Genomic DNA, 27,584 nt, shown 5'->3' with positions numbered 1-27,584 from the left:
TAGTATTTATAGTTAAATATTTTTTGAAAAATCAAATTCATTCAACGATGATTGTTACGTAAAGGTGCAAATAAACTACAACACTACCTACAGATTTTTGTAGATAAATTTATTATACAAATAAAATTTGTTTTCAAAGACAAAAAATATAGCAAATATTGAACAGAGTTGAGGCTTATATGAAGAATTAAAAGAAAAAAAAAACCACACTTAACATATTCGTGGGACAATTTATTTTTTAGAACATTCGCTCGTATCACAGGTTAATTATAATTATAATTAAATGAAGGGGGTGAAAAAAAGAAGAAGAAGAAAAGATTAACTAATGCATTAGTAGTCGGGGGAGATTCAGAAACAATCAATCCCTATTCATGGATTGAGGCAGAGGATGGAAGATAGATACAAGGATAATGAGCGTGACTGAGTCTTAAGATCTCATAATAAAATAATCTAGGAAAAAAAAATTATGATTTTTTTTTGTGTTTGAATAGAAAAAGAGATAAATCATAAAACAGATAACAACTTGTCACTAAAAAATAATTATTTAAAAAAAAAAAAGATAGAAAACTATTCTCAAAATGAAAGAAAGAATTTTTAATTCTTTTATGTAGTAGTATATTGATTGATTTACTCAAAAACCAGTGGGAAAAAATAGAGATATTATACTTATTAATGAATAGTTATTTCACAACAACATTTTTATGTATGTAGATAATTATTAAAGATGGATTACATTTTTTTCAGTTGTATCTGATATCACAGAGATGTTTCATGAAATTTCATAAGTTGGAAGTTGACCTGTTTTGTGTTCTTGTTCGTGTAGTAGTTGTTCTAGCATGTATAAAAAAAAATATTAATGAAGCAAAAATATTTACAAAATGGTTCATCATCAAATATGATGACGAATAAAAAAACAAGGATAGAAACATGAAGCAAAAAATAGATAAACTAATATTCTAAAAAAGCAAAAAAAATGTAAATAGCAAAAAAATATTTCTTATTTTTATGTAGTGATAAAAATACTAATACTAAAGAAGTACAAAATGAAATAAATTCATATTTCACTAATCATCGTCATCCTTTCAGTAAAGGTGTTTGAACTATTTGGTTCAGAATTTATCATGTTTTTTGCCATGTTATTTTCACACACATGTACATAAATACATATAATTTTTTTAAGCAAAGCAACTATCAAAAGGGATAAAAAAAGTGTAATATAATATGTAATTATATATATATAATAGCATTTGTGAATCAAGTGTGATAAATATAGTTAAAAGCTTTGTATGTGTAAACGAAGAAATAGATAGAGAGACAGAGAAATTTAAAAAAAATAGTTGATAGCTATTAATGACTGATTTTCAATACATAATCATAATGCACTTTGTGTTTAGTTTACAGATAAAAGCATGGTTGCAAATGAAGAATTTGTAAATTTGAAATGCCTTTTGTCGTAGAATTTGAGAAGAGCAGGACTAAAGGGATGATTTTCCTTCAAATGAAGATAGTGTGCCTCAGGTTCTTTTGTTGTATTTCCACAATCTTCACAAACATACATCTGGAAAGCAAAGTCATAGGTAATGTAATGCGAGATAGATAAATAATTTAAGTATTACCTTAGAACGACGTTGTTTATATTCATATTCATGGGCCACTCCATGAACTTTCATACAATGAGATTCAAGAGAACAACGCTGTGTAAATGATTTTTCGCACAAATTACATTTGTACGGACGAACACCTAGATTAAAAGTTACAAAGATATTGTATGTATTTTTTGACATTACTATAGTTTAGTATGAGAAAGGTTGAGTGTCATATTACATGTGTTGCACAAACATAAAATATAATGTATCACCTGTATGAGTTCGAGTGTGTCTCTTCAAATCAAATGTATCATTAAATCCTTTCCCACAGAAGGTACAAAGATATCTTTTAGTATCTGAATGACACTTCATATGTCTGTTAAGAAGTCTTTGAAGGGGAAATACTTTATAACAAATTCGACATTGGAACTTTGAAGGGTCCGATTCGGGTCTTATAATAGAATTATCCTTTGATTTACCCCCGCTGCTTGTGTCCACAGAATCGATAGCTAATGGATTTTTAATACCAAAACCACCGTTGATGACCTCAAGAGTTGCATCAGGTGGAAGGCCCAACTATGTAAATCATTAGGAAATAAGTATATGTTATAAATAAAGGGTTCAATATTGATTAAACTTACTCGCTCCCGAAGAATATTAAGTCTCATTGGAATAGGAATATTGGAAAGCTCATTTTCCAGTGATATTCCTCCTTTCTTCTTTGGTGATATGCCGGTCTTGACTTTGCCCCCAATTGCAGGAGGTCCAGAGACCTGTGATTGAGGTAGAAGTTGAGTAGTTCCAGAAGCAAGGGGTTGAGGAGAAAAAGGAATCCCTTTGTGAAATTCTAATGGTACACAGTTAGTAATGGACGAAGTAGACTCCGGAGAAGATCCCAGATAATGATCCTCTTCATTTTTTATGTACGGAACGGAAGGCTCTGATTTAATAAAGTCTTTAAGAAAATGCCCGGGAAGAGATGGATTAGAGGAGGAAGATGAATTGATAGGAGGATTTGGCGGAGAAGAAATGATGGGAGTTACTGTTGTTTCTGGATAGAGATGATGCTGCAAAGCATATGTATGCGCCGAGTGTTTTCGGTTAAATAGAGATTCGGAATTATTTGAACTACAATTACTCATTGGGGAAATCATTGGAGGAGCAGAGTCAAGATGGGCTATACTGAAATTGGAAGGTAGTAGTGAGCCCAAATTAAAAGGGTCATCATTATCATAGATGGAGTTGCAATCTGTGCTAATATCGGGAAAAGTTGTGGATGGATCACTCATTTGGAGTAAATGTGCAGTAGCATTATCCAAAGAGTTAATATCAGGTGGTTTGCTTAACTCAGTAGATAAATCGATAAAAGGTGGTAATTCTGTTTTCAGTCCATCCAACATTTTAATGATGCAAAAATCTGGATGATTTAAAAGCCATTTTTCTGTTTGATTATTTGAAAGTTCATCAAAATCAAAGGAGTCAACGTCCGACCTAAGAGGACTCCCGGATGAACAACCCGATAAACTAGAGCAGTCATTTTTGTTGTTATTGTGGTGAGGAACATTATTATTGAGATTTTTACTGTCTTCATTAGAATGGAAGGAATAGACACCACTAGAGTGAGAGGAATTGTCATTACAATTGCCTCTATGCCTGTTATAATTGGGAGATGCGTCATTTAGACGAGTATGAACTGCACAAACATACTTAAGAATTATTTGAGACTTGATAGGATGGAGTCGAGCTATGCTAATTACATACTCCTTGAAGTTTTTATAGAATTTGAGTACTCGACTACTCGTAAATAAGAGACTGTTGTTGTTCAGACTAAGTCCACTGCTACAATTGCTACCAACACTGCTTCCATAGATGATGGACAACGACGAATCCCCCTCCTCATCTTCTTCCTTCTTCCGCTTCGAAATGGAAAAATCCATAGGTTCATCCTGTGGCGGTGGCGGGATAGGAGGAAGGGCAGAAGATATTTGTAGATCCATGGGAACATCTTGAAATCCTTGATGTTCGTATGCAGCATGAGTAGTGACACCACGAGATGAGGAAGAAACAGGAGGAGAAGGACTTGTTGTGGAGGAAGTGGTGGATGAGGAAAATTCTTCTCTATCTGATGAGGAACTACGTCGATGAAGAGAGAGCTCTAAGGGAGTATCATCATATCTTTTACGTTCAGCGAGAGTACGGAATCCTGGCCGTGGTGCTGATAGATTTAGCGTTGAGGATGATGAAGCCCCATCTAGAAATATTTTTTGCTCTGTAAAAGAAAATAAGATATGATGAGCGAATGTATTCGACCAGCTGTTTTAAAAAACACGACCTAATTCATATCACGATATATATATATATATATATATAAATATATTAGGTAATCATATGGATGGAAATAAGATCGTATCAATCATGGGTAGATGCTTCTTTTATCTCTTTGAAATAATATATTTTCTTTTAGTAAAATTATTTAAAAATTTTGATATGAAAAACATAGAAACATATCAATAAATATGTATGTTGGTACCATGTGTAACAAGAGATGATGAGTCCCAAAGCAGCATGCCATGTGAAATTGAAAAGCGCAAGCTCTAATCTCCATGACTATACCTTACTAGTTCCACACAACTCATCTTCTTTATTTGTAATCATGTGATTATAACGGTAAACATTAAATATATAAAAATTGCAAATACACATCAAGTAGGAATATAAAATAAAAATCAATTTTCCTTTGTTTAAGTATAATATTGTTAAGAGAAGATTCCACTTCAAGGGCAAAAGGTAAAATATAAAATATAATATGTAATATTAAACAACTGTTCCTTTTGAATAAATGAATAGAAAATTCATTGCATAGGTGATAATCAAGGAAACCCCTTTTAGACCTGTAAATTATAATGTTTTTCCCCCCCTGTCATTTAAAGAGATTAATTTCCATTATGATCATTATGGTGGAGTATACACTGTACATACATATTTCCAGGTTCATTACCCGATTTTTGTGCGCGTAAATCGACATTCGTAATATTTTGTTATTTATTTTTTGCAATACATAAAGGTCGTTATTGCATGTATTAAGTACAGGCGAGTGGATATATCAATGGAGTTAGGAGTCTACTACTACAATACTATATTGTATACAATGAACATTTGTTTGCTACCTACAACTTATTTCGGCAAGAGTACAAGGATAAATGGTCAAGTCTGAGAATAGAACTCTCTCTGTCTGATGTGTAATATTTAGGTACAAGTCTAACCTAAAGCAGAAGTGAGCAATGATGGAGGTCGAACATTAAAGGAGAGAGGGGGGTGGGAAATTACGTAATTGTTAAATTATATTTGTATGTATATGAGGAGGGGCCTCTTTTTACAGTGGAAAATGGGGGTTTGCATAAGTACAATATTTCCCCTTCTGTTACCCTTTACCACTGGCTATTGTGCTATTGTAACCATGTGCCTTATTATGTTTAAGGGAATAAAACCTAATTGAAAGGGGTGTTTATGTCTTTTGCGTTCTTTTCAAGGATTATATCAATCAATGACATCAATCTTAACAGGGAGGAAACATCTCATTCCAATAACCAAGCCTCATAGCAGCACCCATACTACGCTGTAAAATAATAATACGACGACAGTTTTTTTTATTTTTCAGATAAGTTCTTAACACACTACTAACAAATCAACGACGCGTTACGTAACAAGAAAATGAGTTCTAAAGGAATGGAGTCATGATTTTCTCTGCAAATTAAAATATATGTTACATAAAATAACTCTTTAAAATAATAATAACAATAAAAAAACGAAAATGTTACGCAAAAAGAAAACAAACTCAGCAGCAATGAGGCAAGAGTGGTGAGGAGCAAACGTGAAGAATTTTATTACACTTCTTATTTTCTTCAAAGGAGTGTACATATGTATGTAGTTAATTTTTCTATTTAGGGCTTTTCTTCTTAATAACTCTTATTACATAAGAAGAAAGTTCAAAATTATCTACACTAAGGAAGAATTACTAGTATTAGGAATATAGATATAAAATGTATGCCGTGATAAGAAAATGTGGGCTGAGCAGTTGTTGTTCAATTTGTATCAAATTCAAATGGTCTTTTTGTTCTTCTTCATTTCCAATTCTCAATCTCCTTCTTATGTATATATGAGGCCTCTAAAAGGAGGTTTGTCATGTCCGAACTGATATGAGAAATAACAAATAGGGGGAATTATTTTTCCTCAAGAAACTAAATATTTTGATAGAAAGAAAAAAGGTTCAAAAATTCCTTGTGTACATTGAAATAGGTATAATTATTAATAGCAAGGAAGGGAGGAAGCTTAAAAAGCATAACAATCACATAGCAGCACAACATGACAGGACTACAAAGAGATATACATGTATAATCAAGTATGTAGGTCCATACTTCTAAACATCATTATCTACAGAGTTGTTGTAAGAATAGAAAGGGATGAACGGTTTTTTTAAAGAATGGTTCTCCATACTCATTAACTTTAAGAGAGCAAAAACCAATAACAGTGTATCCCACTTTTCTGAGAACGTAGAATGTACAAATGGGGGTGAATATGCAAGCGATCCAAGTCTTTGAAAATAGAAAATGACATACAAAAAAAAAATCTTAATCCATTGATACGAAAAAGAAACCCTCTAATCTATACATATGTAAGCTTTAAGGTTCCAAAAGGACCTAGTTTTCTCTACGAATTGCCACAAGGAAATACATACCTAGACTATATAGTTACATATTGTGTGATACATAAAGACGCAACAAGGAAATGGTTATGGCAAATGAATTATGTATTCGTGTGTGTACGTAAATACTGCAATAACGGATGTGTTATGATTCCATTTGAAACTTTGGATATATAATATATAGGCATATATATATATAATATACATTCACGTATAAAGAAACAAATAGAATTGCCCTTAAAAATAATAAAAAAATGAGATGAAGAAAAGAGAAGAGAGAGAAAACCCCCAAAAAACAATGCCTATTTTCCCCCTCGTCTCTTCCCGACGTCTAAGAATTCCAGACATCTTGTATATTATGTATGTGTACATTATCAAAGGGTTGGAAATAAACGTTTTCTTTTCTCCCTCCCCAAACACATACCTAACAAACGTGAACAAATTATTATATTATGTCCCTTCAGGTAACAGATTTTTTTATTATTATAAATAACATATCTTCTTTTTTTTTTTTTTTCGTTTCAATGTCAATTGTCTAGTCAGTGTATGCGTATTATATGTAATAGAGGGGGGTAACGAAACTGAATTTTCACTTTTACTTTAAAAAAGTGGAATCTTTGAAAAAATCCTTGATAACTCACAGCTAAACAGCATATATTTATGATAAGAATAACTTTCAAAAGTTCAAGGGCGCACTTGCATTCATACCTTTCTCTTTCATAACTTTGAATCATCCAAGAAATTGGTTGTATAATTAGATAATGTATACTCTCTCTCTCTCTCTGCTATATATAACTTCTTCAAGGTAGGTTAATTTATTGTATATTTATAATCAACATGGAATAATTACTTTCCGTTAGTTTGAATATATGTATTCTTGGTTTTTTAATATGGCGTATAGGGAAATCAAAAAAGGCATCAGCTCAAAAATGTTTTTAGACCGAAGAAGAAGGCCACACATTATTGTTTATTTTTATATTTCTTCGTTTATAGTCTATCCATGAGGAATAACTCGGTTTTTTGCACACAAATATATTTATATATATATATATAGATAAATAACCGTTTGGGATCAATAATAAAAAATCGCATGGTTGTTTGAACGCCCTTGAACGTTTAAATTTACTTTTTTACGTACACATATTTCCTCGTTATCATTATAGTTATTCCACTCATAACAGATTTTTTATTTTGCAGCAGGAGTACTTTTTAATGTCCTTGGGATCAACCCTACCAAAAAAGGCGAGCGTCAGATTTAACATAATTTACAACTAAGAAGTTACCTGCATCTTCTCTCCTCCTTTATAACTACTTAGTAGATAACTTTGTTGCAAATTATTATTTTAGTAAAAGGGTCATTGAAAGAGGGGGTTAGTGAATAGACAAATGAATGCTGCTGTGTGTGTATGTGAGCTGAAGTAGAAGAAGAAGTCAAAAGCTCTTTCTTCTTTAGGATATACTTCTTCCTCGTTCAATGTACGCAGATAAAAAAATGCGTAACAAGTTATTAACTTCCCGTTTTATAAATATTTCTTTTTCTTATTTAAAACATATATATAAAATATGTAAAAGTATGGAAGTTTTGTCTTTTAAAAGAAGCTATTTATAAACTAAACAAAAAGAATAACATCAATGTGGTTGGTTAGTTTATTTGGATGGTTCTCCAATGATTCTGATAATAATTGCGCAGCCCTCTTCAAACAGTTAATGAGGGCAATGATGATGTCATGAATCTTAGTCCTTGAAAGTACCGTCAGAGCCTTCTTACTCAAATATATTAGATAGAAAAAAAGGATAAACTGTACAATGTACCTACAACATAGGTACATACCACATGGGTATGAACGAGTCCTTTACTCTATGATGATGCTCGAGTAAGTTTGTTTGTAGATACCTACATAATTTCGTCATTTCCTCAAATCCTTGAGATCCTGCATTAGTAAATAGTATTAAAATGTATGTATACTAATATGAAATACTAAAGTCATATTATAGCTGTTAAATGAATTAAAATAATGGAGAAAAACAAAATCCCAAGGCTAAATATGAAAACACAATAGTAGTGGAGTATCCATTATATACATACATACCACTATAGCCATGCTAAAAACATATATAGGGATATATATATATACTACCTATCTACCTACATATGTAGACAAGGGATGATGATAGAGTGAAAATGACTTAAATATCAAAAGACAGCGGCGAGAGAAGACAAAAGATTGATAAAAATTTAAATTATGTAAAAAGTTTTTTTGTCAAGTTTTTTTTTTTTTTTTTATCTTTTCATCAAAATTCGTCCTTCAAACTACTACATGATAAATACATAGATGAAAGATAGATATCTTATAGGGTTTGAAAGTAAACTTTGAACAACCGTTAATAACACAAGTAAGAAAAATAATTTTTTTTTAGTTTCACGCATCGACTTTTCGTACTTCATTAATTAGCAAAATATATTCACACTACATAATACAATGAATAATAATTACCTACAAATAATATCAAACTTCCGAATCTCAGCTTTTTTTTCCTTTCATACTTTTGTTACTAATGAAAAAATATATATCATACGAGTCCTTATTACAATGGCAAAGTCATAAAAGTAATGTCATCACCAGTTACATAAGAAAATAACGGAAGTGAATGTTCAGATTTATAAAATAACGATGTAGAAAATATCATTTATTTCTCAAATAAACAGCCAAATAACCATATTTTAGACACCTAATTTCAAAGACAACTTAACCTACTCATGTTCAGTCATCATATGCTAAATTTCAATGAATCTACAAGCATACATATATAGGTACAACTCGAGGTGGTGGAGGCTTATCTGATCTACAAGAGGAAGTTTGCACATGGTGATTATTGTCCAATTTCTAGTGCCTCAAGGTGACGTAACATTGTCTTTAATGAATTACGTATTTTATTACTTTATTATATGTACTAATCATGAACAACAAAACAAACAGACACAAAAATGTGTACATTGTACAAACTCTCAAACTTTCACTTACACACAACATTCGTTCAAATCTCTTTTGACGTTAAAGTCTCTTTTCTTTCCTTTTATCTTATTCCTACATTAATATATACAGCAACATTTGTAACTGATCAACAACATTCAACTAATGTACGCTTAGCACAAATAACCAAAAGCCTAAAAACAAAATAACCTACTTGTTCATGCCCTAAAAAAAACATTTTAAAACCCGACCCAAATAGTAAATTAACGGTAGACGATCATTTGTATTAAAATACTAACAACAATTTAAGATTGGCATCATTATTAACAACTCAAAGGGCCTCTTCATTAAAAAAGTAGCTTTAAAAAGAGGCCCTTTTGAGGCCTTGCCACTACTTTTTCCCTTTTTACACACATATTACATATTTATGTATGGATAACAAGGAGCGCGAAACTGTGTTATGGAAGAAGGATTATACTTTTTTTGTACGTACATATAGCAGTTGTAATTCCTAAACCTACTCTACCATTACAACAAATTAATTAAAAATCCTCATTGCGTGATTACGCAAAAAAAAAAAAAGCATAATATACATATTGAAAAAAAAACACACACACTACTTCATGTTAGTATAAAAAGTTGAAAAAAAAAAACACATCCGCGAAATTATTGGCCTTGAAGGATATCAATGAAGCAGCTCGTATATGTCAGGATAAGGAGGACTCAAATATATATATTCAATATAAGTAGGAAAAAACTGGTTCCATTACGCAATGTTGTGGAAGCTCGCATAAAAAGAAATTTAGCTCAGATAGTGTACATGATTTAAAAAGTAGCAAAACAGGAGTAATATTCAGTAGAGGATAAGAATATTCAAATTATTTCCTCTGTTTTAAGAGTTAAAAGTTGCTGCTAATATTTTATGACTTATTAGTTATTATACATAGGTTGTGGATTTGGGTCAACTATATTCATTTATTATTTGCCATTCCATATTTCTATAGAGAAGGAGGGGTGAAAAGGGAGGAGAATGAGGATGAGTTATCACATTTTGTTTGTTGCAATGGTTGTTGACCTAGAAATAAAATGTATTTTATGTACTTAGTACTAAGAATGTGGTTTGTTGCAGCAGGGGTGAGAGGGATAAAGAAAACAGAAAGAAGAAGGGGGGACCCGTAGGTTTTTTTCAGTGCTATATATTCTTATATTGATAATAACAACAGATTTTTTTGTTTTCTCAAGGCTAGTAAGTGGTTAAAAAGTGAGAGTTGATAACCGACAACAACGGTAGATAGGATGATAAAAGGATGATGTATTCAACAACGATAACAACAAAGTCCTATCTTTTACATAAAAACATACTTATTATGTTTGTGCTTAAACAATCAATCAAGCAACTAATCCATCAAAGTTAGAGTTAGTACTTTCTCTTTACCTACAACGAGCCAAAAAACTATCAGCGACATTTATGTATTTTATTGCCTTATGAAAATCAATAGTTGGAAAAATTGAAAAACTAGACAAACCGCATGATACAAATAATAATAATAATTTTTTTTTTTTCGAAACCATTAAAATATAAGAGGAAAAAGAAAGCATGTTACGTAATGAGACATAATCATTTTTACGTAAGAATTTCTCCTTTTTTATTATTTTTTATCTCACTACTTTATAAAATTAAGAGGCCCAACAAAAATAAATTCATACTGAAGTTATTTGTATATATATAAGGTGACGTCTGCGACCCACTCAGGTTTTTATGAGTGAAAGTCGTCTATTTCACATCTTTTTTAAAAATATTTATTATTAAGACTTATGTATGTAGGAGAGGTAACGTAACAAAATCAAGGTTAGTGAAGAGAGGCCTTGGATCATAAAAAAATAAAATTAGACCAAAAAAGAAAAAATACTATGATAATTGTCTGCGTTGGGTAAAAAAACAACAACTTAAAAGCGTATGAGTTGGAAAGTAGTAGTAACCTGAGTATGTACACATATACATATAGTAACACACAGTATGTGTGTGTGAATAAAGAAGATGGTCTTGACCTTGAAGAAAGAAAATGCTTTATGCTTTCACTAAAATTTTTATAAATAATTTCTTTTTCGTATATTAAATGTTAATATTTAAGGTAACAAGGAAATTATCTTACCAGACCGGATAGATCCAAAGGACGAGGGATCTACTGGAGAAGAGAATCGAGTTTCCCCCCCGCCATCCTCTTCTACTACCCCTTTCGACTGCTGTAGTCGTAGTCGGGCTTGTGTTTCCTCAAGTTGATGTCTTAATGCAAATATTTTAGGCATTTTGAAGGGGTTTCTTCTTCTATGTATGTATTAGGAGTCAATATTTATTTTCTTGGTTGTGGAACTAATTATGATGAATTATTTGAAGGAGTTTCTCGGCTTAATGTATTAATTAGTAGTAACTAGTAAATATGTATTCATATATTTTAACTGTTCTTCTTCAGAGTTGTTGGTGGTAGTGATATGCAGATACATTCGGCATTACTATTGTTTGTTTTGTTTCTTTACGAAGTTTACAGATATCACAACTTATTTCACACCGTTATGAACTAGACAAAATATAATATTGTATGTATGTATAGTGAATATGAATCATTCAACCAAACATACAGACGCTCTCAACTACGTCATGGATTCTTTACAACTGAAATAATGATATACAATCATAAATGAAAAGACATGTTGTAGTATTCCAGGGCGCGCGGCGGCTCCCTGGCTCTAGCTTACCTTCAACGAAATAACTTCTTTCAGTCAGCGTGTACGTCGGTATCTATTGGAAGAACAGCAGGTAATTCGAACTCTTCTGTAAGTCAAACGAGGGAGAAACAACCTATGTAGGTGATCCAATTATTCTACATATTCAGTCATGATGTTAGAAACATCAATGGAAATAATAATTCGACTTAGGTGAGGATTTTTACCAGGTAAACTGAACGGTGCAAGTTCGTTTTCGTTCTCTTCTTTTCTAATAACAGCAGCTTACATATGATTGTATGATTTTTCTTTATCTTATTCTGTATTAAGCTTCATATTAATTAGTATAATAATAATAATATGAAGAAGAAGAATACTGTTAACCATTAAAAAAGAAAGAAAGAAAGAAAAAGAGTGCGCTCAGTTAAAAAGTGAAGAAGATGATATTGAAAATAACAATAATAAAATTCTTCGATGGTGGTGACTGGTGGTACGAACTGGTGACTTGAACGCCCGCTTATTAAACGTTCATTTTTCTTTACGTTTTCGTTCTCCAAAACTTGCAGCTTTACGAATTTTCTTTTTCTTTTCTTCTCCTTTTCTTTTGGATTCTGCAAAAAAAAGAAAAAAGATGTAGGGATGTATGGAGTTTGCAAATAAATAAATATGAAAATAGAAATGAAGGTTAAAAAGCTGGATTTTACATTATTTTCTTATTTGCTTTGAAAATGTAGTTGCGTCACATTTCAACACCTTCCTCACAAGAGTTGTGTCTTATTTTATATAGTTGTTTTTTTACAAGTTGCAACCAAAAAATTAGATTAGGCATTATATGTAAATAGTGTATATACTAGGGATGAGAATAATGGAATTCAATAATAATTATTCGGGAAATTTTTGACTTTGTTGATGAAAATTACTATTGAAAATTATTCTTTAGCCCATTATAAAGCAAACTGTGGGCATCACAGTTACATTACATATATTAAAAAAATAACCAAGTAATTTTAATAGATTAAATTCAAATGATCAATTAATAGTTGGTAATTAGAATGACTCATGCTGTAATTAAATAAAACATTTTAAGACCTAGAAATTGCAACTATAAAAGTTTCAACTTGTACACAACATTTATATATAAGTATGGGCATAATATGTTGCAATTCCTTTGCAAAGTTATGACCATGATCGATCTCAAAAATTAATTATCACAAATGTACTGTCGTAAATGAAAAAGTATGTGAACATATAACTAGTAGAAAAGATAACGGTACCTGCGAAAATGTAAGATTTACTACAACGTACAAGCAACAGCAAGAACAAAAAAAGCAGTGCCTCCTACTTTTCCCTCTTTTCCTTCGACTAGGTATTTTTTCTACTCTAATTCATTCTGGAGAAGAATTAGCTAATAGTAGAATTCATATATACTAATAAATAAATAATGAAATGTAGAATAAGAGAGAAACAGAAAAAGTTCCCATTACTACAAACATAAGAAGAAGAAAAAATTGTATGCACAACTTGAGTATGTAATCTTTTACATACTTAGTTTGTCAAAAAAAAAGAAGAAAAAAACAACAACAACAGCACATAACGGGAAAATGTGTGATCCTGTTTTGTTTTTTGCCATGATTCTACTTCTTTCTTTCTCTGCCCCCTCCCCCTTCACAAACACTCTCTCAAGCACATGAAGCAGCAGCATTACACATCATAATAATATACAAGATTAGCTAACGGTCCAACACAAAAAATAAATACATATATCATCTTAAGCGTTGATTTTGCTTTCTTGGATTACTTATATGACGACGTTTAAGTATGTAATATCAACATGGATTAAACTTGAAATGGTGACTCTGCCCTTGTTTCACAAAAAAATCCGTCCCGCTTTACTTTTTATATGAATATATGTACAATGTACATATTATTATCCTTACTTATATCCCTTCTCTGGTACAGAGATTTGCAAAGTAAAATGAAACTGTATTTTAATACATAATATGCAATTTTAGACAGTTCAAGACACATATTGAGAAAGTATTTTTTTTTTTTAAGAATGAATTGAAATCCAACAATAAACCTTAAGAGCGTCCACAGGGGATGGTTAGAGGGTATGTAGCCACCGCCAAGTTAAGGAATTTTTGCTTTTTACTAATAAATTTTAATATTTGAAATTTTTGTCAAAAAAAAATTAATTTTATGTGAAAAGATGTGGATTTCTGAATTTTCTTTCCCAAAAAAATGTAATATTTTTAATTTAATTTTTGAAATTTGTTTTACAAAAATTTTAATTTTTTTTCGAATAACTGTGGATTTTTTGAAATTTAAAAAAAAAAATTAATATTTTAATTTTTTTACTAAAAATTAAATTTTTTGTTAATAGCTGTTATGACTTGTAAAAAATGTAATATTTTAAATTTAATTTTCGAATTTTTTTAACAAAAATTGTAATTTTTTGTAAATAGCTGTAGATTTTTGAAATTTTTTACTAAAAAAAAATTTTTTTTTAATAGTTGTGGATTTTTGTAATTTTTTTCGATAAAATTTAATATATGAAATTGTTTCACAAAATCAAAATTTACTTTGTGATCTTTTTTCCAAAAAAAATCCGAAAACCAAGCATTTTCCCAATGTATAATCCTGCGGACCCCCCTGAACCTCCTCCATCAATGAAATAATGAATTTAAATCCTTGACTTATGACTCATCAAGAGTGTATTTTATAGCTCCTTGTTAATTTATCAATAAAGGAAACGATCATAAATATGTACATATTATATGGATAACCATCAAATACCAATAGTAGTAGGCTTGCTTTCTTTCTTAATAAATGGATTTAACTGTACATCTTACATAATAATATGTGAATCTGTTCCCTTATCTTTCCTGCATTTACATTATACATATGATGTACTTGGTGATATCATGTAATGAAAGTAATGAAAAAATTAAGAATATTAGTATATTCTATTAGTCTTGAGACAAGGTGTGAGAACGATTTTTTTTACTTGGTTCGGTCTTGTGGGATTTTTTCTACATCGATCTGGACATGTTACTTTTATTGTATCACATAGCCTTTCCACCAAAAACGAACAGAAAAAAGGTCCAAACTCAGTTGATAATTATCCAACTCTTCCCAACTATGGAATTATTAACAGCTTAAAATAAACTCATTCTAATTCAACCAATCAAACTTCAGCACACTGATTAGGAGAAAAGGAGCAGAAATATCGACTGATGACAACAAAATGCACAGTATATTCTTGTTAGCAAGGTAACACTGTGAAGAAGGTAAATCCCAACTTGACTTTTAATGTAGGCTCATACTGAAATGAAACTAATGGATATTGAAATATTTACAAGTGTTAAAAACTCTTCATCTATATCTCTGGTATCTGACTTCACAGATTCTACAACTTGCTCTATGTAAAAATGAGCTGGAAACTAAGGAGAGAAAGAGGATCTGGCAAGATTTATCAATAATAAACCAAGACAACCTGTCACTATTGGAAAGCCTGAGCTTCCCAGTATAACTTGGCCCGATCAAATATATAATGTATCGGGTTTTGTAGCAATTTTTACTTTTTTTTTGATGTGCTTCAGGTAACAGAAGACTGGTTTAACGTACCCTCCATGTACTGAAGGATCTAAATCTGATCACAAAGTTGGTTGATCAAATCCAAGACGAGGAGGGGAGGGAAGACCAATGTATTGAACACTGGAAACAAGGGTCACTCCAATATTAATGGAATAGGGGTTCTCATTTCTTTTGCTCTACCAACCACCCATCTAATATGAAAATACTATACCACATTAAGAATACACCTCAAATACATTTTGAAATTATTTTTTTCATTGATTTAGATTGATTACTCACTTGTCTTAAAAGTTGAGAGCGTTTCAAAAACTTGTAAAAGTGGAGAAGGCTACTCCACGAATACTGTAAATTCTTCATTTAAAATTCATTTCAACTTGTACGATTTGTTTATACGAGTTAGTTTCTAAATTGCAACCTGTATACAATAGCAACATATTATATGCATGTGTTTATAAATATGAGTTTCCGAAAAATTGAGACGGAAGAGTAATTTCATGATTATTAGTTACAATAAGATATACCAATGATATTTTAACAATTACTAATTGAATATTTATCTTTGTGAAATCTAAAGTAGTCAACAGAAAGGTATCAAAGTTGAACTCCTATGTTCCTAAACACACCACATACAATATTACTCACCATGCTGAAACAATGGGCCCATGCTTATTCATGCATTTATCTACATGCATACGTAGACATACAATATAGATGATGCACTACTCAAAATTGATATTTTACTTACAACAGTATTGAAATGGTAGGATCTTTTAGAAGAGAGAAAAAACGGAAGGGATAAATAAACAATGATATGTACGCAGATTTTAATTTTATAAACATACAATACATACATAAAAGAGAATCAAGAAGAAAAAAAAAATACGTTTTTCTGTTTTTTATGGAAGCTGTCAATAAACTAAAGGCTTTGTCATGTGTATGAGAGGTGCCTAATGTTAATGTAGCAAATCAGTCGAACAAAGAACGAAGGAGTCAAGTTACATTGAGGTCAGTTTGTGTGTGTGTTTAAAATATCTTATAAGAACATATATATATATACAGCTCCCCCAAATTTAATTTAAATGATTACGATCTCTTGATCTTTTAACTGCGTGCTTGTACCAAATAGAGCATCTATTAAAACTAAAATGATCATGATGAAAAGAGAATGAGTAACTACTAGTGTTAGGTTTCTGTCTGGAAATCCTAGAAATTTAAATTTGAACAAATTGGGTCCAACTTTGGACTAGACCAGTGGCCTAGTAATATTCGGTTACAAATAAAATCGGTCATAATCTGGTATCATGTCATTTTTTTAGAAAATCAATTTGAGGGGAATAATACGTTGTTTTTAGCTGGGCCCTATGCGAAACGGATTGCGCGGGCAAACATCTCAAACTGGATAATGTTATATTTTATAACTTAGGTCAGGGCTGATTTCATGGTGAGGGGAGCCAATGCAAAGTGTGCAGGTCTATTTTTTATCTTTCTTTTGAAAATGAGATTGGATATAAAATTTTAATTTTCGAAATGATTTTTTACAGAAGAAAAATCCCATTTTTTTAAGTTAAGAAAAAAATTGTTCGTGTACCGAGGCTCAACACTAGTTTAAATACATAGTGTGTATGGTGCCTAAAGAAGAGAGAGAGTGTGATGACTGTTCTTCTATTAGACTTTGTTAGGCAAAGAAAATGGGGGAAGGAGGATGAAGGACCAAAAGAGTGAGTGACACAATGAGTAAAATCATTACATAACTGACTTTAGTTAGTAACAACATAAGTATGTAATGGATGGATGGAAGGGAAATGGAGAGATGTACATACTTCCTCTCACGTTTGATTTTTTCCTCTTCTAACTAAATCCTTATTGTGTCCTACTTATGAAAACAACTACAGTACTCCACCAACTATTTATAAATTGTTTCAAAATAGTAATAGAATGTTGTTAATATTAGTTATTATTACAAATATAAAAGATTATTGGGTGATTAAATTCCATTTGATCTCCTCCTTCTTACACAGGTGCAACAACACTCTATTAAACAAAAAAAGAAAGAAATTATTAAGATTCTACTTCATGAAAAGAAACGTTCCGACATTTCTAAATTATGTACATAAAAATAATATGTATTTTTTTTTTTAAATTGACAAAAATACATAACAGAAGGAAATCATTAAGAAACTATAAAAAGTAATCTTCATTATTTTGTAATATATGGGAAAACTCTACGTTTTTCCTGAGCACAATCACACGTAGTTTCTTGATACTCATGCACGTTCCTAAACTAGAACGTAATGGAAGAATTTCCATTCTCGCACACCAAGCAGTTGGGCGTCTCCAGGTCTACAGTCTACGCCGTCAGTAAATCTGAAACGTTGGAGAGGAAGAATGGTTATGTCAAAAAGGCCAAACATAACCCAGAGGAGTAAAAGAAAATAGCCCAAGTCAATCCCCTCAAGTCCATGACGGTCCATGCAAGATATAACTGGGGTTCATAATAGACTGTCCAGAGAGCTATGAAAAAACTGGGTGGAAAGAGCCTTGTGAGGGTGGAGAGACCACTTTTGACACCAGCATTGAAAGAAGCGGATCTCCTCTATTGCAAGACTCTTTTGAACTCTTTTTTGACAATTTTGGCTCCCAACAGCCCTAATGCCAACCGCCTCGACTACACCTTTGGGTTGCATGTCGAGAATAAGGCCTGCAGTGTACGTCACTCAAACACCAAGACCCTAAAAGCCATTGTCAGCCAGCATTGGGACGTCATGACGGAGGAATAAATTCGCACCAAGTGCCAGGGCTTTCACCAGCGGCTGGACGCCATCATTGCCGTTAAGATAGGCCACATTAATGATTAAAAGAACTCAGACACACACCTATTTATAGTATTAATTTTGTTGAAATTATATTGTTAATTTATTAATTATATCTTATTGAAGTTTAAAATTCAAAGTGTTCAGATTTTAATAGACCATTCGGTATTAGAAAAAAAAATAGAGATATGAAGAAGAAAACACCTCTTAAATAAGTATGTGTCAATACAATAAGTGCCGTAACTACAGAAGGAGCAATGGCATTAGAAAGCCATGCCAAATCAAAGCAATACATTGGCCCCAACTGAAATATAAATATGAAAAAAAATATTATTCTAATAAAACTAAAGAATTGTGACCACATTTTAAATTACTGGACTTTACAATCGTCTGTTTTTAAATGTGCATTAGACTTGTTACTAATGAAGGAGTAAAAATAACATAAATGTTACTTAAGCTGTCTTTTATTTTTAAAGAATACATAATTTCATTCGTTTGGGATTTTATACAAAAATTTAATCTCAGATAATCGACCAACAAAGAAGAATCCCCTTGCCTTCCTAGAATTTGGAGGCCCCCTCTTTGGATGTATGTAGATATTGTTAAGAGAATGAGTAGAAATTACTCCTAATATTTATATGTATATGCTTTGTATGTAACCAAAAAATGAGATGAAGAATTGAGAGCCCTACCTGTGATGAGGATAATGCAATAATGGAATATTCCTCAGATGGTCAAATATTTATAATGTAATTACTGACACTTTTGATGGATATAAATCTGTGGCGTATTATAATGATAAATAATGATCTTTGTAAATTCGTAATTACCAAGTAATCTTAATAGATCGAAATGAAATGATAGTTGCTAATGATTAAAATGACCAATATTGTAATTAAATAAGACGTTATGAAACATACGAATTGTAACATGTATAATTGCATGTACCAGTAAACTTGTACAAAAATTTCCACTTGTATACGAAATTATAATTATAGAGATGTTTCTCTAAAAGGAAAATTGGCAAGGCTTTAGTGTGTGGCAATGGAGTGGTTTAATTTGTTTCATTTTCGAAAAAAAAAAAAAAAAGAATGTGACGAAATATTACTAGAAAAAAAGCTGCATTTGCATATTAGGAAATAAGATGACCATATTCAATTGATTCAACCATTTTTTTATATTTATTTTAATGATCGAATAATAGTGTAACATTACTTCTCTTACTTCTATAAATACTAAAGAAAATAACAACATGATAAAAAAAAAAGATTGATATGATCATTTGATTTACCCCACTTAATATCTTCCTCCATGAGGAATGATTTTATAGCTCAATTTGTATTTATAAATAAAATATTATCTACTATTTTAGAATCATGATGATGTGCATTCATCTATGACAAAAAGAATTTCTTGCAATACTGCATACTCCATTAAGTTTACGATTATCTCCCATTTATATTTTTAACTTAAAAAAGAACAAACAAAAAAACAAGAACAACGCTATGACCAATTTGAAAATAAAATAAAATAGGTAATGTGAAAACAATTATAAGCTATGATCATTTATGGTTATGTAATCTAATATTAGAAATAGGAAGCTGATAAATGGAGAGAGAGGTTGAGTTACTTTTTATAACAAAAAAGTAACGAGGATTTTGTTTTTATATGCATGGTAAATATGCATATAATGGCACTGTGTGTATACTTAAAGGACTCTAGACACAGAGTGGACACTCAAGGGAAGGAAGGTAGGATTTCATTCTGATTGGCTTAAAATTAGAAGCTACTACATGTTCCTCACGGCTCGCAGCCAGTTTGAACCATCCTAGTGAAAAGAGAAAAATGAGAAAGACAACGTCACGACAATAACACGATATTATCGGTCGGTGTTAGGAACAGAGTCTTCTTTGTTTTCAGACTTAATAGTTTATTTCTTACTTGGAGAAAGAGTCCTTTTTGTAGCCCGTACCATAATGACAAAATTTGGGAGTTTAATATCACCGGATATTTTTTACATTTCACTTTATTCCCCTAATCAAGAAAATAACCATCAGACGTTGGAAATAAGGTCCTTCATGAACGCGTTCAATTTGAATCAAGTTACATGATTTTTATTTTATTACGTAGTATAAATAAACCATATATATTTCAACAACCTTCATTAAAGAAATGCATAGAATAAGACACGCAGAAACATGGCCCTCTGTTCTAGTTAGGAATGGGCCACACCTCAGCTGCAAGGGGGGTCTGTTCTGGGAATTTTTTCTTTTTCGGGACGGGGACTTATCTTGGTCTTATAATTATTTTTTGGTTCCCTAAGCAGGATCCCCCTTTGGACCATATTCCCCATAGTTATTTGTTCTCTGCCTCCCTTCGTATATTCTGTTCTAGTACAAATGTTCCATTTTATATGATAATTTAAAAAAAAAGTTGAGACATATATCTGTAAAATAAGTAAAATATATCAAAGTGATAATTGTAGAAATAATTTTTAAAGTAGTTTGATATTAAAATAATTTAATACGGCATTTTCACCGAATTGTTCATCTTGTTTTAAAGCATCAGATGGTCATCTGATTAAAACCTTTCTCTGACTAAAAAAATTTCATGGCTTGAATATTTTAGTTCCATATATGTTGCCAATAAATAAGTATTAACTTTTGATAAGTATTAGAAGCATTTATTTTGATGTTTTCTTTATTTTTACTACTCAAATCTCGTTTTTTTTATAACAAGTGCGTAATATATTATTATTAAATATACATTCATTATTAATTTATGCCAAATAAAGACACCCTATTATACCATTTTTGGACTACAAAAACTGTGTTATTAAACTCATAAAAACACGATTTTTTATTTATTGTCCCTTAATTTCTAGAGTTGATTTGTTTTTGTTCAAGTATATTTATAGTTATATATTCTAAAATTTTAACATTTTTCTTTTATTATGAATATTTAATACCTTTTTTGGATAACCTTTGAAAATGAAATTTTTTTTTCTAGTTGTTATTTTGTTTTGTTTCATTAATAGGTAAATTCAAACGCGATATTAATTATGCTCTGATATAGTTATTTTGTCCATAAACTTGAGCTGACGCGAGGGTTACTTATTTTACTGCACGTTCACAACTTTGTGTTTTGGATGGTATTTTGGGAAGTTGGAGGGTTGAAGAGACAAAACTATTCAGTCAACTTTGAGGAATTACTGCCGAGATATTAGACTCAGTGGCGTTGTTACAATCCTGAACATTAATAATTGAATTAGCACATCTCCAAAATCACTTCCATCTCTAATTTTTGAAATCACCAAATTTTCTATCTTTTTGCTTAAAACAGGATATTTAAGATATTCGAACATGCTCAGAGTGAGTATGCTACACACATGTCTCCACAGATTTCATGGTGATACTTTTTACTTTTTTTGGAAGTCCATCGTTTTTTGTTTTTTTTTCATGTTCTGAATTAATTGTATTTGATGTAACGTATGTGATGGACCTGTTTTGAATCTACTTTAATTTTGAACCACGTATGGAAGAAAAAGTTTACGAGGAACTCGATGATAGTGCACAACTTTTTTACTTTATATTCGGACAAATCCATACATTGAGATTTAGAGTTGTACGAATCGACTTGCCGTTGTGAGCCACCTTGAATGTGAAACAATAGCGATTTTCATATTAAGAAGATCTTAATCTGCAACTCCTGAGATAACCATTTTTGTAATACGATAAGCATAAAATTGATCATTATACAAATCATCGACACTTTCAGACATTTCTCGCAGGGGGAAAATTGCTCTTATTTTTATTTTTTTTAAATAATTTAGTTCAAATTCTAAGTCGTGAACGTTACCACAAATAATTTTCCTAATGTAGCCTATTTTTTAATAAATATATAGTTGAGTAATATAATATAGTTGATATATATTATTCATATAATCTAGCACACCTGAGGACGAGTAATCTCCATTTTTGGGACTATCGGTCTCAATTATTATGAGATATTGTGGTAATTTATTGGTATGAACACCCTATTCAAATGGCTAAAAGTGTATCTATTAGTTGTATTATACCAACATGAACCCCTGTGTTTACAACAACCGATTCTTCCCTAATATACCAAAAAAAAATTGATCAATTCCATGTTTGTATGAAAATGAAAATATAGAACAAGCCGTTGATTTTCCTTCGGGACCAAGAAGACTAATATGGGAACTTCCTCGTTTAGCTTTTAAAAATACATATTTTTTGATTTTTTTTTCTCTTTTAAATCTTCATTGATTAGTCCTTTATTTCTATTACAAAAGTTTTAAAGTTAATTGTAATATTATTGAAAAGTTATTCTTTAAGTTACAATGTTAAGGAGATATTAATCTCTCCATGGTTAGAAAAAGGCTGTTAAAATATTGCTGAAATATTTATGTTTTAAGTATAATATTTAATAAAAATTCCGTAATTTGATTCAAATCGATAATTTTAGCGAAACAACATCAATATTTCATTTTTTTCGACATTTAGATTTTTCAATTCAAAACACATCCACGAAAGACCTTTTTTCCGACGTTTGATTGTTGTTTTCTTGCTAAGAGGAATAAGATGCAAAGAAAAAATATTCTGCGATATCAAATTTCTAACTGTTGTCATTACGGTACAGTCTAATGTTATGTCAAAATACACTAATAAGTACATAAGAGAAAAGGAATTCTAGGAAATGCACTCGTTATATCGTACGTAAATCTGCATTGAAATGTTATTTTTTGATCTACTGAGATTATGCAATTCCCACTCAATTGATTAGTTTAATAGTTTATTGCATAAACTACATAGTATCTATAATCTACAACATTCAAGATCAAGGTCATTCGAATGAATCAATTTTTTATTATAATCAGATAGCTAGATGCAAAAGTTTAATACGAATACCAAATGGACGACTAAGTGTATGAAGGTAATTATGCTATGAAATAATTTAAATAATTACTTAATAATTATTGAAAGATGAAGAAAAACGAAGAAGACCTTACATTAAATAATTATCTTGCTTCGAAGACAAAAAGAAGAGTCAGTCAGAGTATTCTAAAGTTCACCATTAGATCAAACAAAGAAACACCATATTTTTTTGTCCATTTATTAACTTAATGTTTTTTTGTTAATATTTAGGTTGAAAATACACATGTGTATTTTGTCAATTTCTATATATTTCTATAATATACGAGTATATGTACACTCTTGATGGTGTTGATAAACTGATAATATTTTCAGTGTTATGTACTCGATATAAAAAACTATTATTTTATTATTTTTCAGACATATACATAGGGGTAAATGATATATATATATATATATATATATAATCCACGAATCTTATAAATTGAGAAAAAAATACTATCTAACTCCTTCCTAATTCATTCCTTCTCTGTTTCTTCCCTAGTGTTGTAGTATATCATCATTGTACATCGATTCTAATCACAATAAATAAATTTTTCTTCTGCTTTAAACTATATACATATAATGGGGCGCATGGCTACAAAAAAGTTACAACTTTGTCCAAATTTACACAATTAATAATAATTAATGAATTAAAATTACAGAATATTAGCTAGATTATCACCAAAGCTATTCTGACATCAACCTATCCTCAATTAAAGGTAATACAAATACATAATAATTATAGCAAGAGAGAGAAATGTATTAATTATGTCAATTAATCTGAAGGACAAACACACATAACAGACAAATCAGGTTAATATCCCAGTCTCTCTATCTCCGTCTCTTTCAAATAAAGGATGTCAAGTCTATATTATGAACAACTAAATTTCTGGAAGGGATTCTACATCGTATAAAACATGAGAAATGGAATTCGTTTCAGAGATAGTTGATCTCGTATTATGGATGATGATGTTAATCATGAGCTGTTAACAAGGGAGTCTTGAGTCTCTCTTGTAAGTCTTATATAAATACATATTTCTTTAAAAGATTAATTTCCATGTATTTTTATGGATGACTTTTTATAAGTTCCAACCAAAGGTGGAATATAGTTATTAACTTTTGAGTATCAAATAAATTGCAAATCAAAGTTACAAGTTCAATCTAATAGATAAGGATCCTTATTTCTTAAAATAACGTCTTAAATAATTAAAAAAACTGAAGTAAAAATATGTAACAAAACAATATCATCGAGTAACGTGATTTCCTAACGTTACTTTGAGCACGAATTCTAGCTATTGAAATACATATTTATCAATATTTGAAAAGATTGTACTTGATAAAAGTAGTCAAGTATACTTAAAAATAATTTACCTAAATATTGAATATAGAATAGACAAAACAATATAAGAAGATAAGAATCTGCCAGGAAATAAGTTAGAAACGATTGCTACTCTATTATAAATGCAACAAAAAAATAATATATATATATATATAACTAAACCTTAAAGCAATATCAGCTAGGTTTTTGTCATTACCTGGCTATTACCACACATTTGACCCAATTTTTCAATAAACATAAACAATGGATCTCTGATATAAGTCAGTTAACTCGAGTCAGACTTTAATATTGAATCAAAAATGAGAGGCATTCCTTTTTAAGGGCCTTTTATTTGGTTATCCTAAGACATATTAACCTTGTGTTCAGTCGGTGTTAATTTATTTGTTCCAGACCCCTCTTTTAATTGGTCCTATCGACCCTTAAAACTGACAATCTATGATTTTTTTTCCACAAATATCAATGGTTTATAAAGCCAAATACAATATATCCAATATACATTAAGAACAATCAATATATCTTGCAAAAAAAAGATTCCTATTTTCATTATAATATGAACAAATTATAATTTTAATGCAATTATTATAAAGAGGAAAAATACACTCAGTAACAAAACGAAGGATCGATTTAACCTTCTATATGGACCAACAAGTGTGGTCAGACCGCAATCCTAAGAATTATAAGAACTGACGCACCACTATTTTTACCCATGGACTAAACCAAATAGTGAAACTTTCACCACATGATCAAATTTTTAAATAAATTTCATTGTCTAAAAGAATACTTTTTTTTTCCTCTAGGAGAGTTGTGGGTATCAGGAAAATTCCTTAACTAAGTACGCAATCTCCATGAATTCAACAGAATTTTATCAAAAAATGAAGTAATTAACAGAAAAAATGTGAACGGGTTTACGCTATAGAGATAAAAAAAGCAGAGTTATTATGTGAAGAAGCTTACTAAAACATTCAAATTATAGTAATAATAAATATGTATATTAACATAGAGGGCGCTCAAATAGTTTCATGTTCGATGTTTTATGTTTCCCTTTCTTTTGCTCAGCGTAAGGATTAGGCAAAACTCATTGGTACGTATTCTATCTCTATGGTTTACGGCTGACTCTAACTCTTTTTACTACAATATTTAGAAGGAATATATAAATATAAGCCATGGCTTATATACATATATATTTATTATTATGCATTTGTAGGTACATACATACTATTACGAGTTTCTACAAAAGCAGATACGACTCGCAAATTACTTCTCGATATCATCATATTAAACGCATACGAATGTAAAAATATGTAAGGGTTAAAATACCCATCTTTTTCATAGGAAATGTCTAGTTGTTATTTCTAAAAAATACATATTATATACTAATACGTTATTTAAAAAAATCAAATCTCGTTATTAAAGATAATTTGTTAAGAGAGAAAACAAATTCGTCAAAGAGGAGGGGAAGGAAGGGATGGACTTTAATCCATGTACATACATCTTGGAAATAAGATATTTAATAGTCAATACATATTGACATACCCCATAGTTAAATATACATATATTATATTATTGACAGAGATTTATAGTAGTGTGACAACAAATATACGGGACCAACAGGGGATTTGAATTAAATGTCTAATTCTGAGGATGATATTATATAAGCAATAATAATAAAAATGTAGGTGACAAAATGTATTAGTTGCTAATAGCGGTTACTTGCCCACATGGCTTAATTAACTAGGCAAAGAAAAGTGATATGTATCCCAACATTGAATCAAATATGTAAACAATGGAAAAATTGGACCTATAACTTGTGTTCAGACACATACACAGTGATTAAAATTTAAAATATATTTTGAGGTACACACATATAAATAACAATATTGTCAATTAATTGTTTCTGTGGAAATTCACATTTCTGTCTATCACTAATTAACTGTAAAAACGAAGAAGAGAAAAAAAGAATAGCAGCAACAACAGAGTTTCTAACGTCGATGATCATAATGGAAGGATAATACTTTTTCCCCTTTTTGATCCATGTTTTCATAAAAAACAACAAATAATGATGAACAACCGATCCGATTACTTATTTAAGAGGATTTTCCTCCTATTCCTTTGGCTTTAGGAGGAGATCAAGCTATTGGACAAGCATTAATACAAGTGTGAAGAGTACGAAACTCAGAAGGAAACGGCGACTAAGAATATTATACATACTATATATTGTGAAATAGAAATACATAGTAGTTTTCAAAAGTTTACCTGCTCAGCTATTAATAAGATGAGGAACATGTCTTTTTAGGATCGTGCCAGGGTCCCATGATGATTTTTTTGCGTCACTTGATAGAACACACAGAATCGCATGAAGAAGAAAAATTTACATAAGATATTTAGCAAATATGTATGTATTGAAAAATTGTAAATACATATTTTAATTGTACAGTGCCTACTAGCTTACATATGTGGTGTGTAGTTTAACATCATTCTTCTCTATCTATGACACGCCCGTACTGTAAAAACTCCTTTTTCTCCACTTCTCCTCCTTCCTTGTGTTTGCTCTTCTTTTCTTACTCTCACTAGCTCAGAGGACGACGACAACAACAGCTACGTTTGAAAAATGCGTGTGTGGATTTGCTAGCTTATCAAACGGCTTGGGCAGAAAGAAGAAATTCTAAATAGAAAGACAGAAGAAATACGCATTTACTGAGTTTAGGTCTAAGGATCAAGAAACACCAGTCAATTAGAGCAGATATTGGTAGTACTTTTAAGTTAACTACATTTATACATGAGTCGTAAACCTAAATTATTCGAATTGGAACTGTTCATTTTTCTAAAAATATGTTGAAATTTATATACACACAGAGGGATTTTAATAATTGTTATAAGAGATAATAGTAATTATAGAAGTAGCTCCCGTAGTTTGAGTCGCAGA

General features: G+C 30.6%; 1 protein-coding gene and 1 long non-coding RNA gene across 6 annotated transcripts; one reads left to right on the top strand and one right to left on the bottom strand.

Moving 5' to 3' along the window:
• Nucleotides 1-94: 94 nt before the first annotated feature.
• On the bottom strand, nucleotides 95-27,225 carry LOC121117188 (uncharacterized). Of its 5 annotated transcripts, none has more exons than XM_040711531.2 (8): nucleotides 26,915-27,159; nucleotides 12,015-12,592; nucleotides 11,414-11,931; nucleotides 2,228-3,855; nucleotides 1,859-2,162; nucleotides 1,617-1,741; nucleotides 1,446-1,558; nucleotides 95-831 (listed from the first exon to the last, which is right to left on the bottom strand). In XM_040711531.2, the coding sequence occupies exons 3-8, from the start codon at nucleotides 11,565-11,567 to the stop codon at nucleotides 780-782; spliced, it is 2,376 nt and encodes a 791-aa protein (XP_040567465.1). In that variant the 5' UTR covers nucleotides 11,568-11,931; nucleotides 12,015-12,592; nucleotides 26,915-27,159; the 3' UTR covers nucleotides 95-779. The 5 variants fall into 5 exon arrangements, with proteins under 5 accessions (XP_040567465.1, XP_071744641.1, XP_071744643.1 ...); XM_071888540.1 differs by adding an exon at nucleotides 15,858-15,993 and having other exon boundaries at nucleotides 95-1,558; nucleotides 26,915-27,123; XM_071888542.1 differs by lacking the exon at nucleotides 26,915-27,159 and adding an exon at nucleotides 23,418-23,636.
• Nucleotides 16,409-18,844, top strand: LOC139905416 (uncharacterized). The gene is made up of 2 exons (XR_011780126.1): nucleotides 16,409-16,583; nucleotides 17,120-18,844. It is a non-coding gene; the product is annotated as an uncharacterized lncRNA (long non-coding RNA).
• Nucleotides 27,226-27,584: the final 359 nt, after the last annotated feature.

This window comes from Lepeophtheirus salmonis, chromosome 5 (genome assembly GCF_016086655.4).
Source record: "Lepeophtheirus salmonis chromosome 5, UVic_Lsal_1.4, whole genome shotgun sequence".
In the NCBI taxonomy this organism is placed as follows: domain Eukaryota; kingdom Metazoa; phylum Arthropoda; class Copepoda; order Siphonostomatoida; family Caligidae; genus Lepeophtheirus; species Lepeophtheirus salmonis.
Note: the sequence above shows the minus strand (reverse complement) of the source record. Positions and strands in the feature narration are given on the sequence as shown.

Bases quoted from the DNA above. Each gene is read 5' to 3' on its own strand.
- LOC121117188 (XM_071888541.1), bottom strand. From the start codon at position 11,567: ATGCCTAAAATATTTGCATTAAGACATCAACTTGAGGAAACACAAGCC. The intron at 3,856-11,413 runs GTAAGATAATTT...TTTCTTTTACAG, and splicing joins CTTTGGATCTATCCGGTCTG to AGCAAAAAATATTTCTAGAT. The intron at 1,559-1,616 runs GTAATACTTAAA...TTTGCTTTCCAG, and splicing joins ATAAACAACGTCGTTCTAAG to ATGTATGTTTGTGAAGATTG.